The 14,072-nt window shown below is 38.0% G+C and overlaps 1 protein-coding gene across 2 annotated transcripts in view; it reads right to left on the reverse strand.

Annotated features, from left to right (window-relative positions):
• Positions 1 to 14,072, reverse strand: part of LOC102949853 (phosphatidylinositol 3-kinase regulatory subunit gamma) — a 131,480-nt gene that overhangs the window by 12,220 nt on the left and 105,188 nt on the right. For both annotated transcript variants that reach the window (XM_007077262.3, XM_042996975.1), the window contains 2 exons: positions 3,958 to 4,100; positions 1,346 to 1,522 (listed from right to left, as the gene is read on the reverse strand). In XM_007077262.3, the coding sequence (XP_007077324.1) occupies positions 1,346 to 1,522; positions 3,958 to 4,100 (320 nt within the window). The remainder of the gene's footprint in view (positions 1 to 1,345; positions 1,523 to 3,957; positions 4,101 to 14,072) is intronic.

A 14,072-nucleotide genomic window follows, 5' to 3' on the forward strand; every position in this document is an offset into this window, starting at 1 on the left:
TTTGCCCTCAAAACTTATCACCTTAAATTTTACTCTACTGAAACTCAACAGCTACTGTTCCAACCTCTAAGCTTTTATTTTCTCCCCACTCTCTTTCTCACACAAAGAAACCCTGAGGCCTACAGAAAACCCAGTCAGAGGTTTTTACTCTGTCTTCTGCCATGAGTTTGAATAAAGTTATGTTACATGCTTGAAAGTCACCCATAAACATATTTCATAACAGTCCATTCATTACCTAGAACAAAACCTATTTTCCTTTTTCATGGATTCTTTCCTTCTATAAAAGTCATTTGTTCTAAAAATCTAACACCTTGTTCTGATGATATATCTTTCAATCTATATTTAAATAATGTCCCTATATCTAACTAAACCATATAGTTTTCCATAATATTAAATAGTTGGGTTTTAACTATTTAAATCCTTAGGTCAAATTATCTTGCATGCCTGCCATCAGCACATTTCTATTACTTGACTACAGAGTTTCATTTCTTAAATATAAAAACCCTTTAATAGACTGTCCTATATACTTATTTGTAGGCCCCCACTATTAGTGTCCTTGTCTATGCCTATGAGGGGTAGTTTCTATTTCTGTGGTTCTATGTAATCAAAGATTCTGGTTTTTGTATATAGGTGTCACAGATTATGAGTCTGGAGTTCTCTCTTGTGCAAGAGAGTGGACACAGAATTGAATATGAGGAAGGCTAATGTCCAGGAGAAGACAAGAGCCCCGAACAGGGGCTTCATCTCCGTATTTATTGGGCTCACAAGATATTACCCATGTGGTGAACATGAAGAAAACAAGATCTTACACACATGGCCATGGAGAAAACAGTCAGTAATCGTAAACTTGTGTGTGTAAGAAGCAAAGGATCTGAGGGGCAAATGGAGTTTGTGATTAGAGTACAATAGTATTCTGGCATCAGACAGAAAGTAATTTCACTCATGATCCCATTTACAGTATCTCGCTAGCTAACCTCGGGAGTTTTCACCCCATGGTGGTGGCTTTCCACCCTAAGCCCCATTTATAGGCAAACATTATTTCCCCACATATAGGCAAACATTAACCTGTACTTTTTAAGCTACACCACACTGCCCACACCACACCCACCCTCTGAAATTTCCATTTGTATGGACTGGAGTCTAGAATGCTACATTCTGATTTGCCCCACACGCTGACTTTAGGTAAACTCTGGTATTGCCAACTACTAACCAGGATTGCTTTCCTAAATTCTTATAATCTCACTGGCTGGTTTCTTAATTACAAATCTTTTCTACCTCTAACATGTCTAGTGCCAGCAGTAATGTGGTGCTGGGGTTTTCTCCCATACGGGCTCAGATTACTCACACAAGGTGCTGATCTCGGATCTTGCGCAGCTGGATCAGGTCAGGTTTGATACTGTTCATTTTTTTATCTATTTCTCGGTTGTCCAAAGCTTGTTTCTTCAAATCTTGCTCTAGACGCATTTTGCTATCATGAATCTCACCCAGACGTGATTTCAATTTGTCATAATTCATCATAATTCTGTGAAAACATTTGACATATTAAGGCTAAACCAGGAACCAAACAGAAGCATTCTATAGTATGAGCATAGTCCTAGTATCTTAGGTGTGGTGGATATTTGTTGTTTTTGCCTGGTCCATATCCATTCTCGCTCTTGGTAATGGCACCTTGATGTTCCCTGTAGGTAAGGGCTCCCTGCCCCCATCTCAGAGTCATGATGAATATTCACACAACCCAGCCTGGGCAATAAAAGTATTCCACCATTACATCCTATTGCCACACTCAGACCACAGTGACTAGTTCACGAATGAGAATAATACCCGAATTGACCCAATGAGAGTCAATTCTAGGACTTTTGCTAGAACTATTATAAACAGAGATTCTCTCTTTCCACTCAATTGCTAAGTTATAAATATGTGATTCTAGGACTCCCAGCAGCTATACCACCAACCTCATAGGGAAAGCCTGCCTAAGGATTAAGCCAACACAGAGAAAACCTAAAGCAAAATACAGGGTATAAGAGAGAATACTGATGACCTTGTTTGGGCCCTGGATCCAGCCATGACTAAACAAGTAAATCTCTATGTATGATATTCAAGAGGTAGCACAATATAACAGTTAAGAGCAACAGCTTTGGAGTCAGGCTGCCTAAGTTTGAATCTCTGCCCTGCCACTTGTGTGGCTATGGGCAAGTTACCTAACCTCTTTGTGCCTTTATCTCCTCATTTGTTTAAATGGGCCCTATAATAGTACCTACTTCACTAAATTATTATGTGAATTAAATGTAGTAATACATCTAAAAGGACTAAACAGTGCCTGGTACATCCTGGTAAGCACTCAGCAAATAATGGCCCTAAGCTTTTCTAGCACAAAGTTTTGCTGTGCTCTGAAGACAATTTCTGTGTCACTCATTTGTCACTTAATATAATACATGGTTTTATATTCATGTTAAAATTTCTTCTTCAGATACTTTACCTCCCTTTGCAACTGAACCACAAGTTCTTTTCTATTTCTTCATCTTAATAATGCCATTTATTGATATCATATGCCAAGATACATACATACACACACATGCCTTTCTGCAACATAAGTATACATGTATGTGTCTATCACTTGATTCTCAACGCATTTCAAAAAGATATTATCCAGTTTACAGAGGAGGAAATGGGCTTAGAGAATTAAGTAACTTACCCAAGGTTACACAACTAGTAAGTGGTCAATACAGAATCCAAGCCCATGGTTTTAATGGTTTTAACCATTAAGCTATCCTGCCTCAACAGCACTTAGCCCTATTCTTATGCACACAGAAGTTCACTGACACTTTGATACTAGTATGAGAAGTAATTATGCCTTTCCCTTGCAAATGATTCATTTTTATCTACTATCCACTTTTTCTTTCCTCATCCCACTGTTACTTGGCTCGGTCTCCCAATATTCCACTAAATTTGCTATGATAAAGGCTTCCAATATCCTTTTAGTTGCCAGACCCAATATTTCTCATGCTCCACACTCTCTGTGTATTCTTAGTATAACTTTACACTTATAACCTTAGTATAACCTACACACTTATGCCTCCCAAATCCTTTCTGTACCTTGAGTTCCAAAACCAAATAACCAGCTGCCTGCTTCTCAGACAACTCCATTCGGTTTCTCACAGGAACTTCAAATTCATTGGTTCCAACCCTGAACTTTCCTCACGTACTTTCTATTTTAGTAAATAACACCATTCCTTAGTCTAAGAAATAACCTAGGAATCCTAGAAATCTAGGAGTAATCTTTGACTTCTCCCACACCTACCATATCTAGTCAGGTATCAAGTCCTCAGTATTTCCATTAATTCCCCCTCCTTTCCTGCCATTGCTCTGGTTCAGGCCCTCACCATCATTTAACCTGATGACCACAAACACTGCAGTCACCTGCAAGAGTCAAGCTGGTCTTCCTGCCCATAGTCTTGTTCAGCCTCCAATTTATTCTCAGACTGCTGCTATTTATTTTCAGTTCAACAAATATTCAGTGAGCATCACCATGTACATTCAGGTACCATAACAGATGCTGGAGCTATCAGGGAAAATAAGCCACCATCCTTATTTCACCAACAAGCTTGCAGTTTAGTGGGTGTGACATTTGGCAAAGTCACGGTAGGAATCAGGACCAGATACTGTAGGGGTAGGGACAAAAAGCTCCTAAACCAGTCTAGAAAATCAGGGAAATTTTTCTTTAAAAAGTCATGTGTAAGCTAAATCCTAAAGGATGAGCAGGAGTTAAAAATTTGGAAGGACATAGAAGGAACACAGAACAGAGGCAGTTCAATTTGGTGCCATTAGTGGGAACAGCAAATAGTTCCATATAGCAGGACTGTGAAGTTTACAGGGGTAAAAGCAGACACAACAGAGATTATTGGGGAAGAAAAGAAGTCTCTTCTCATTGATGCACTTGGAAGTGTTAGCTAGATTTACCGTTCAATTTCCTTTTCATTCCCCTCTCTGCGAAATCGCTCGATATATTCTTTGCTATGCTGTTCTTGTGTGTGACACTGCTCTTCAAATATTTTAATTGTTTCATTAAAAGCTTCAATTGCAGTCCTTTTCATCTGTATTTCCTACAAAGGAGAAAAAGAAAAGACATACACTTTATCTTTTTTTTTTTTCTGGTAACCTTGGTCTTAAATCTTGTAATTCTAATTACAATTCCATAGAAAATGAAAGATGGCTAAAACAACTCTTACTTATTTAACTCCCACTCTTAATACTTATATCAAAATACATCACTCAAACCCTAAAATAGAAGAAAAAAAAACTATTACTTGAAATATAGCTGAGATCCACAAAAAGGCCTGAGTTGGTTAGATTAACCCTAAACACTTTCAGATATTTTTTTTTAATGTTTGTTTATTTTGATATAGAGAGAAAACATGTGTGCACAAGCGGAAGAGAGGAAGAGAGAGAATCCCAAGGAGGCTCCATGCTGTCAGAGAAGAGCCCAACAAGGGGCTCAATCTCACAAACCGTGAGATCATGACCTGAGTTGAAATCAAGAGTCCAATGCTTAACCGACTGAGCCGCCCAAGTGCCCTGAACACTTTGAAGACAAAGATAAAATTATGTTTTTGCACTTATTGTAGTGCTGACCCCCAAAAGGCGCTGAAGAAGTGAATGGATACAGTGGAGGAGTCCATACACCAACGTACAAAGCCTTATTCCCAGAAAAGTCCTATAGAGTCTATTTATTCTTATTATCATTTCTAAAACATGTAGTTTTTCTAAACAGATTCATCAGTAGATTAATCTCAGAAGCAGAAAATGCCTGGATGGTTCAATCAGTAGAGCATCAGACGCTTAACCTCAGGGTTATAAATTTGAGCCCCACATTGGGCATACAAATTACTTAACAATAAAAAAAATCTTAAATTTTTTTTTAATGTTTATTCTTGAGAGAGACAGAGACAGAGCATGAGTCGGGGAGGGGCAGAGAGAGAGGGAGACAAATCTGAAGCAACTTCCAGGCCCCACACTGCCAGCACAGAGCCTGACACAGGGTTCAAACCCACAAACTGTGAGATCATGACCTGATCCAAAGTCGGACACTTAACCGACTGAGCCACCCAGACGCTCCCCAAAAAATCTTTAAAAAGAAAAGGAAAAGCAGAAAATGAAAGGGGGAAGAATAGCAGCTAAGTCAGATGCAGAGGAGCATCTGGGTGGCTCAGTAGGTTAAACGTCTGACTTCGGCTCAGGTCATGATCCCAAGGTTTGGGAGTTCGAGCCCTACATCAGGCACTCTACTGTCAGCGCACAGCCCGTTTCAGATCTTCTGTCCCCCTCTCTCTGCCCCTCCCCTGCTGGTTTGCTCTCTCTCTCAAAATAAATAAACTTAAAAAAAATAAAATTATATGCAGAATAAGATGAAAAACTAAAAACTTCACAAACAAATGCCCAGTAGGCTAAGCCATTTAGCACTAGGATAAGTAGTCCTATACATTTTGATGAGCTCTGAGGTTTTTTTTAGACTTCAGCATCTGAACTCAGATTCCCCCAAGTCTTCAGAGCGTTAAAATTTTGTACAATTTATATTAGAAAGTCAAGAAATATTTTAAAGGTCTAGAAAATTGCTATCCTGAATATTTACAGTTTTTAAAGTTGTGGTGTTTATGGGATAATTCCTCAAAACTATCCAGCATTGATTAATTTTAACAAATGATTACCGAGAATCCACTATACAGAAAGTACAGTGTGGTGGTAAAGAGATTAATAAAACATGAAGTCTGCCCTCCAGGTTTCAGAACACACAGGTGAAACAGATTTCCGAACTCTGATAAGGTTTTGTTCCATGTCATGGCAGAGACAATCAGGGTGAATTACTTCTTTACAGAGGCTTCATGGAGGCTACAAGAACCTTATGATGTTCCATGTGCTTGAAGTTATACATATCTCAAATAGTGCTGTAAACTTATTGGAATGCCCATATCTAAATATCTAGCTACAAATTCTGCAACTCTTAAATTACAGTGGAGGGTCTTGGCTCCCTTGCAAGATCAAAAATTACGTATGAAGCCCTGGCCCTATATCCTTAAAGAAGACACTAATAATTTAGACTTTACTATAACTGGTGTTTGTGTTGGTAGGTAAAGCAGCAAAGGGAAAAGTATTTATAGCATTGCCGAAGCAGCAGCTGCCCCATAAACAATGTCACAATACCTACCACAAAAAAACTGTAAATCTACCTATATCTACACCCCTTCTCTGCTTTCTCCTCTCCAGCCCTTCTTATGGTTCCTTCTCATCAGCATACAAACAGGTTCTAGTAACACCACTTTGAAAAAATAATCCCTTAACCCTAAATTCTCTTCCAGTCAATTAAGTTCCTTGAACAAACTATCTATATAGGCTGTCTCTCTTTCCTCATCTCTCATTCTCACTCCAACTCACTCTTTTCCGGCTTCTGTACCTACCATTCCACAGAGACTGTCTTTCCAAGGTTATCAATGATCTCATTGCCCAATTCCTGTCCCCTATCCCAATCCATCCCTAAATCCTATCAATTCCTCCTAATTACATGTAATCCAGATGTCAAATATCCCCACATGCAATCTATTCTCATCCTGTGCCAACTATGACTCAGGATACACCATCTCTTCCCATTCTCTGGGAAGAATTCACTTCCAACAAAGCAATCCAAATTTTATCTAAGGTTTCAAGAAACCTTAGGCAGTCTATAACACTTATAAATATTAAAACATTTATAAACAGAGGAGATCAATTCTTTAAATTCCCTTTAACACTCACTATCCTCACTGTCCCAGCACATCTCCTGTACTGCTAATAATCACTGGATCTTCCTCTTCCTCCACCTCCCAAAGCCTTAAACCTCATGGCTCTTCTCTGCTCAGCCATCTTACATCTTTCTCTCAGTTCTCGCACACCCAGATTTAGCCCTCTCCTAGCTTCAACTTAGTGGTTTTTGCAGTTTCCTCCATCTACTCCCATACCCAGCTCCCCAACCAAGGATTCCAAGTCCAGAATGCAGTCTCACACCAGCTGCTCAGAACTCATACTCTGTGGTTAAATCCCCAGTATTACTGAGCATGCGGACAACATGTGGAGCCTTCTTTGCTTCCTCCAGTCATGACAAGAAAGCGGAAATGCAGTTCTAGGGGCACCTGGGTGACTCAGTCACTTAAGCATCTGACTCTTCATTTCAGCTCAGGTCATGATCCTCACAGTTGGTAAGATCAAGCCCCACATCGGGCTCTGAGCTGACAGTATGGCACCTGCTTGAGATTCTCTCCCTCTTTCTCTGCTGTTCCCCAGCTCATGTGCATACCTTGCTGAGATGACAACCTTTGAGCAAAGACTTGAAGGAGGGGGGGGGTTAGCCAGCTGACTATCTGGGCAGGCGGTGCAGTGGGGGAGTGTTTCAGGCAAGGAAGTGGCCAGTAAAACACTCAAAGGTAGGAAGCAGGTCTAGTATATTCGAAGAACAGCAAAGAGGATAGCATGGTTGGAGAAGAAGAGAGAAGTAATGAGGCCAGAGAGGAAGAGGAGCGCAGATTATGCTGGGCACTGTAGAAAGCACTCTGGCTTTCCTATGTGTAAACCGTGGAACCACAGACAGGTGTTAAAGGAGTACTGTGATCCTACCTAGGTTTTACAAGTATAGGTTTCCCCTACATAGAGTTCCTATGAAACCTTTCACAAGCCAAAATGGCATAAAGCAAAGAAACAATTAACATTAATTTACATGGAAAAAATTTTTGCAGTGTTCCCAAACTCAAAAAATAACTTCTCTTAGGCTTTTTTTTTTCCGAATACCTTAGGACACATCTTACTAACAGGTGCACAAAGTAAATGGAGAGAAGCACAGATGCTCACAGACACAGTTCAAAGCTACAGCGGCTTGATGCTGAGATGCTGAGTGTAGTTCCCGGGGAGGGAACTTGGCAGCACCATTCCCACTGCTTGGGGTGCACACTGCCTTTGTAACAGCTTGATGCAAAACAAACTCTGAATGCTATTGTCACTTTTTGCCTTTTTTTGTAAAAGCAGAACTCTTCAGATTTATTTCAGTTAGTGAAAACAAGTACTAATGTAGGTCTTTCATAAAAGCCAAGTGGTGTAATGAGAACTTGCAAAATGCAGGGCACACCTGCATCTCCTAGCTGCTCTGTTGAGAATTGATCAGGGAGAGTGAAGCATGGATAAGGGCAAGAAGATCAGTTAGGAGGTTTCTGGGGTAAATCAAAGTAAGAAATGATAGTGACTTAGATCAAGGTATCAGCAGTGGATGTGAGGAGAAGGGGTTGCATTCTGGCTATATTCTAAAGGTAAAGTCAACAGAAATTCTTACTGGATTTGATGGAAGGTGTACAAGAAAGAGTCTGGGATGGCTTCAAGGCTTTTTACCTAAGAGAGGACATGACTTCTCTCAACTCCGACAGGTAAGGCAAAGGATAGAACAGCCCTGAGTTCAACTTTGTTCATGAGTTCAGTTTGACATGTTAAGTCTGAGAGATATCTATTAAACATCCAAATGGAGCTGTTGGAAAGGCAATTGGATATATATGAGTCTATAATTAAGAGAAGTTAGAAGAAGCAGAGACATAAATTTGGGAGTTACCAGCATATAGATCACATGTAAAGCCATGAGGCTGTTTGAGATCACCAGAGAGTGAATAAATAACCAGAAAAAAGAAAAGGCCCAAGGTCAAAGATGAGAAATCAGCAAAGATGACCAAGAAGGAACCACCAGGGAGGTCAAACTCTCCGTTCTCAGTTGTCTCTGCTTATTTCCAGATCTGCAAATTCCATTTATAATTTTTATTATGGTTTTCTGTTCCACCTCTTATCTACAGAAATAATCGTATTGTTTTTGCATACAGCCATGTGTTTTCAATGTTTACCAATTTTTTAGTATGAGATAATGTAAGTGCATAAAAAAAATGCAGAGCTTAACAAATTATTATAAAATGAACATTCACTACCAGCAACCCCAGAAATTCCTTATGTATCCTTTCTGGATCATAACTCCCTGTCTCTGCCCACTCTACTTCCCCCACCTTGGTAATAACACTATCCTGCCCTTTATGAGGATCATTTCCTTGTTATTCTTTATGATTTTACCACTTTATGTTCCCAACCAAAATCAAAAAGTTAACGTTTACCTTGTTTTGTACCTTCTATGAATAGACCCATAGAATATGTATATGTATTCCTTCACTCAATATTCTTTGTGAGATTAAACAGTGTTATATGTTGCCCTTTAAATAAATATACATACACAAATATAGTCATCCATCAATGTTTTGTTTGATGGAGAGAAAAGGGATCAAAACATGCCTTTTTGGCTAATGTACATTGTGTTTGACAAATGCTGTCAGAGTACTTCAACCTTGTGTTGAACAGAGTCTCATCTCTCCCTCTGTGCTTCTAGAGTCAAGCACAGTATCATGCCTAGATGCTACAAAGGAACTGAGTTTGAATTTAGGAGATTTATAATCTAATCTTGGTAATGTTAAAAACTGGTTATGTCCCTTAAGAGAGTCTTTCTATGCTTTAAGTTCCCATCTATAAGATGGAGAGAATGGCAACCCCAACTATATTTGAGAGAGAGAGAGAGAGAGAGAATGAATGAATGAATGAATGACAAAAGGATAGAAAGAAATGGAAACAGGGAATCAGGAAAAAAAAAAAAAGAGGTGGGGTGGGGGGACTATACATCCAAAAACATTTACTGAATACATTAGTCATGATATATTTTAACAATAAATGATAGTATACCACATACATTTTTTTCCTACCCTCCTTTTTTTACTTAATGTATCTTAGAAATCACTCAGAATCAGTAAATATAGACCTTACCTCATTTTTTTGATGGTAATAGAATAACTGCATATCATTTTGTTTTTTTAAAAAAGGTCATTTTTGTTATATATATTATTGTTATTAATGTGTATATTATTTCTATTATTTCCTCCTTTCTGTTTTTAACTGTAGTTTTCCCAAATCCTGTTAATTCTATCACCCCAAACATTCCAGCATATTTTTATAAAGTTTTCCTTCAGATTAGTGAGTACACCCACAGCTGAAATCACTGTTCACACACTTCTACATGCTGTTTCCTTTGCCTGCAACTATACCATAAGCATTTCTCAGGTCATTAGGAATTCCTAAAAAGCACATAGTTAGCAGCAGTTGACTCCAAGAAATCAGGACTTTTATTCTGTATGCAATAATTCATAACAATAATTCAGCAATAATTTATACTGAATTTAATAATTCAGCAATAATCTATATTGAATTTAGCATACATATTTATATAACCTTTGTACTTTTTAAAAATCAAAGTTAAAATAATTTCTGAAAACCTATTTTAATAGTTGTATAATGTTCTATTATATGTATGATCATTTCACCATCCCCTAATGTTGCCCACTTATGTTGATTCAATCTAAAGAGGCTTCAGTAACTTTTTCCCCATTCTACCCCAAACACTGGCCTCATCACAGATAATTCATCTGGAAAAGCTAAAGGAATACAGAGAGAAAATGAAATTAGCAGGGTAAAAAAAGCATACACACACAGGCACACCAGAGATATAGCTCAAGTATCATGAAGAAAGAAAAAGTATTAAGATCATTCTGAATAACTAATTAATAAAATTCAACCTGAAAATAAAATGGAAGTAAACTTCTCATATAGGAAAATAGACCATTACAGCATTTCTGGCTGTAATCCCATACCTTTTCCCAGTCAGTACTATAGCTCATTCCTAATCTGTAATCCTCATAGGGTAGTATCCCCTAATACCCTGAAGATCCAGTTGCAGTATCTACCTTAACACTGCCCACCATGGACACTACCCTGGAAATAAGATCAGTGGCTATGAGGCTGGAAAAATCAATAATATAAATACTAGGGTCAAACAGGAAACCGTGAGTTACGGTTATACTAGAATAGCTCCCTGCTGACTACACCTTCCACAGATAACTATAAACTATAGACAAAGATATAAGAAACATGTATTTCACATTATAGTCAAATTGTCAAAAGAGAATCTTGAAAGAAGCAAGAGAGAAGAAATGTGTCATGTACAAAGATCTTCAATAAAATTAATAGCTGTTTTCCTGTCAGAAACCATGGAGGCCAGAAGGCGGTGGGATGGCATAGAAATCTTAAAAGAAAAAAAACTGTCAACCAAGAAGTCTATATTCAAGCAGTACTATCCTTCAACTAGAAAAAGAAGAGCAAACTAAACCCAAAGCTAGCAGAAGGAAATAATAAAGATTAAAAAGGTAAATGAAATAGAAAATAGAAAAATAGAGAAAATCGACAAAACTAAAAAGTGGTTCTTTAACAAGATCACCAAAATTGACAAACCTTTAGTTAGATTAAGGGGAAAAAAAGACTCAAATTACTAAATTGTTAAGTTTAAAGGGGGCCATACTACCCACTTTACAGAAATAAAAATTATTAAGAGAATGCTGCATAAAATTTATGCCAATAGACTGGATAACCTAGATGAAATGGACAAATTCCTAGAAACACACAACTACCAAAACTGACTCAAAAAGAAAATCTAAATAGACCAATAATCAATAAGAAAATTGAAGCAGTAATCAAAAACTTCCCAACAAAGGAAAGCCCAGGATCAGATAGCTTCACTAGTGAAGTTTACCAAACATTTAAAGAAGAATTAACACCAACCCTTCCCAAAAACTAGAAGGAGGAAGGAACACTTGCTAACTCATTCACAAGGCCATCATTACTCTGATCCTGAAGCTAAATCAAGAGACTGCAAGAAAACTACAGGACAACATGCCTTTTGAATACAGATGCAAAAATCCTCAACAAAATACTAGTCAACTAAATTTAGCAGCGTATTGAAAGGACTTTAACTGTATACGATTACCACATGGAATTTATCCCAGGAATGCAAGGGTGGTTCAACATACGAAAATCAGTCAATACACAACATTAATAGGCTGAAGGAAAAAAAAACAAACCACGATCATCTTAATTGATGCAGACAAAACATCTGACAAAATCCAACATCCTTGCATGATAAAAACCATAAACTAGAAATAAAAGGAAACTTCTTCATCATATAAAGGCCATTGTTATAGATTGAATTGTGTTCCCACATAAGATATGATCAGTCCTAATCCTCAGGACCTTGGAATGTGATCTTACTAGGAAAGAGAGTCTTTAGTGAATTAAGATGAGGTGATACTGGAAGTGGATGGGCCCTAATCCAATGACTGGTTAGTATCCTTATAAAAAAGAAAGCAGAGACACAGAGGGAGAATGCTACTGATAATGAAGGCATAAACAGAAGTGGTATGTCCAACCCAAAGAATGCCAAGGACTGCCAGCAACCAACAGAAGCTAAGAAAAACAAGGAATGGTCTTCCCCAGAGCCTCCAGAAAGAGAGGGCCCTACCAACACCTTGATTTTGGACTTGGAGTCCCTAGAACAGTGAAACAATAAATTTCTGTTGTTTTAGGACACCCAGTTTGTTGTACTTTGTTTTTGTTTTTTGGGTTTTTTAAAAAAAATTCTTTTAATGTTTATTCATCCTTGGGAGACACAGAGTGAGTGGGGGAGGGGCAGAGAGAGAGGGAGACAGAATCCAAAGTAGGCTCTAGGCTCTGAGCTGTCAGCACAGAGCCCAACGCGGTGCTCAAACCCACGAACCACGAGATCATGACCTGAGCTGAAGTTAGATGCTCAACCGACTGAGCCACCCAGGTACCTCTTGTGTGTTGTACTTTGTTACAACAGACCTAGGAAACTAATATAGCTATATATAAAAAACACAAGCTTAACATCATACTCAATGGTGAAATGGGCTAACTTTCTCCTAAGTCATGAACGAGACAAGGATATCCATCCACTTTCTCCACTTTTATTTAACAAAGTACTTAAAGTTCTAGCCAAAGCAATTAGGCAATGAAAAGAAATATGGGACATTCATGGGGCATCTGGGTGGCTCAGTCAGTTGAGTGTCTGACTTCGGCTCGGGTCATGATCTCATGGTTTGTGGGTTCAGGCCCTGCGTCGGGCTCTGTGCTGACAGCTCAGAGCCTGGAGCCTGCTTCGAATTCTGTGTCTCCCTCTCTCTCTTCCCCTCCCCCACTCACACTCTGTCTGTCGCTCGCTCACTCTCTCTCTCACAAATAAATAAACATTAAAAAATTAAAAAAAAAAATACAGGACATTCATATTGGAGAGGAAGAAGTAAAATTATCTCAAATGACATTATCTTATAGGTACAAAATCCTAAAGAATCCATCAAAAATTGTTAGAGCTAATAAATTTAGCAAAGTTGCAGAATACAAAATCAACACACAAAATCAACTGTATTCTATACACTAGCAACTGTGTATAGAATATTCTGTATTCTATATACTAGCAGGGAAAGTAAGGATATAATCCCATCAACAACAGCATCAAAAAGAATAAAATATTTAGGAATAAATTTAACCAAGGAGGTAAGAAACTCATACACTGAAAACTATAAAACAATACTGAAAGAAATTAAAGAAGACATACATAAATGGAAAGACATCTCCTTGTTCATGGATTGGAAGACTTAATATTGTTAAGATAACAATACTTACCCAAAATAATATACAGATTCAATGCAATCTTTATCAAAATCCCAACTACATTTTTTTTAGAAACAGAAAAACTCAACCTCAAATTCATATGGAATTGAAAGGGACCTAGAATAGCCAAAACAATCTTGAAAAAGAACGAAGTTGGAAGATTCACACCTGCTGATTTCAAAGCTTATTAAGAAGCTATGTTAATAGTTTAACATATTTTGAATATGGTAACGACATAAGGATAGACATGCAGACCAAGAGAGTGCAATAGGAAGCCCAAAAATAAACCCTCACACCTATGATCTATGTCTCAATTCAGTAAATATCGCAAGACCATTCAATGGAGAAATGGTGTTGGGACCACAGTGCAGGGAAAATGTATTTTCACATGTACAACAATAAAGCTGGGACCTTAACTCACATCACATATAAAAGTTAACTCAAAATGGATCAAAGACCTAAATTTA

The sequence above is a fragment of the Panthera tigris genome, chromosome C1, assembly GCF_018350195.1.
Source record: "Panthera tigris isolate Pti1 chromosome C1, P.tigris_Pti1_mat1.1, whole genome shotgun sequence".
NCBI classification, from domain to species: domain Eukaryota; kingdom Metazoa; phylum Chordata; class Mammalia; order Carnivora; family Felidae; genus Panthera; species Panthera tigris.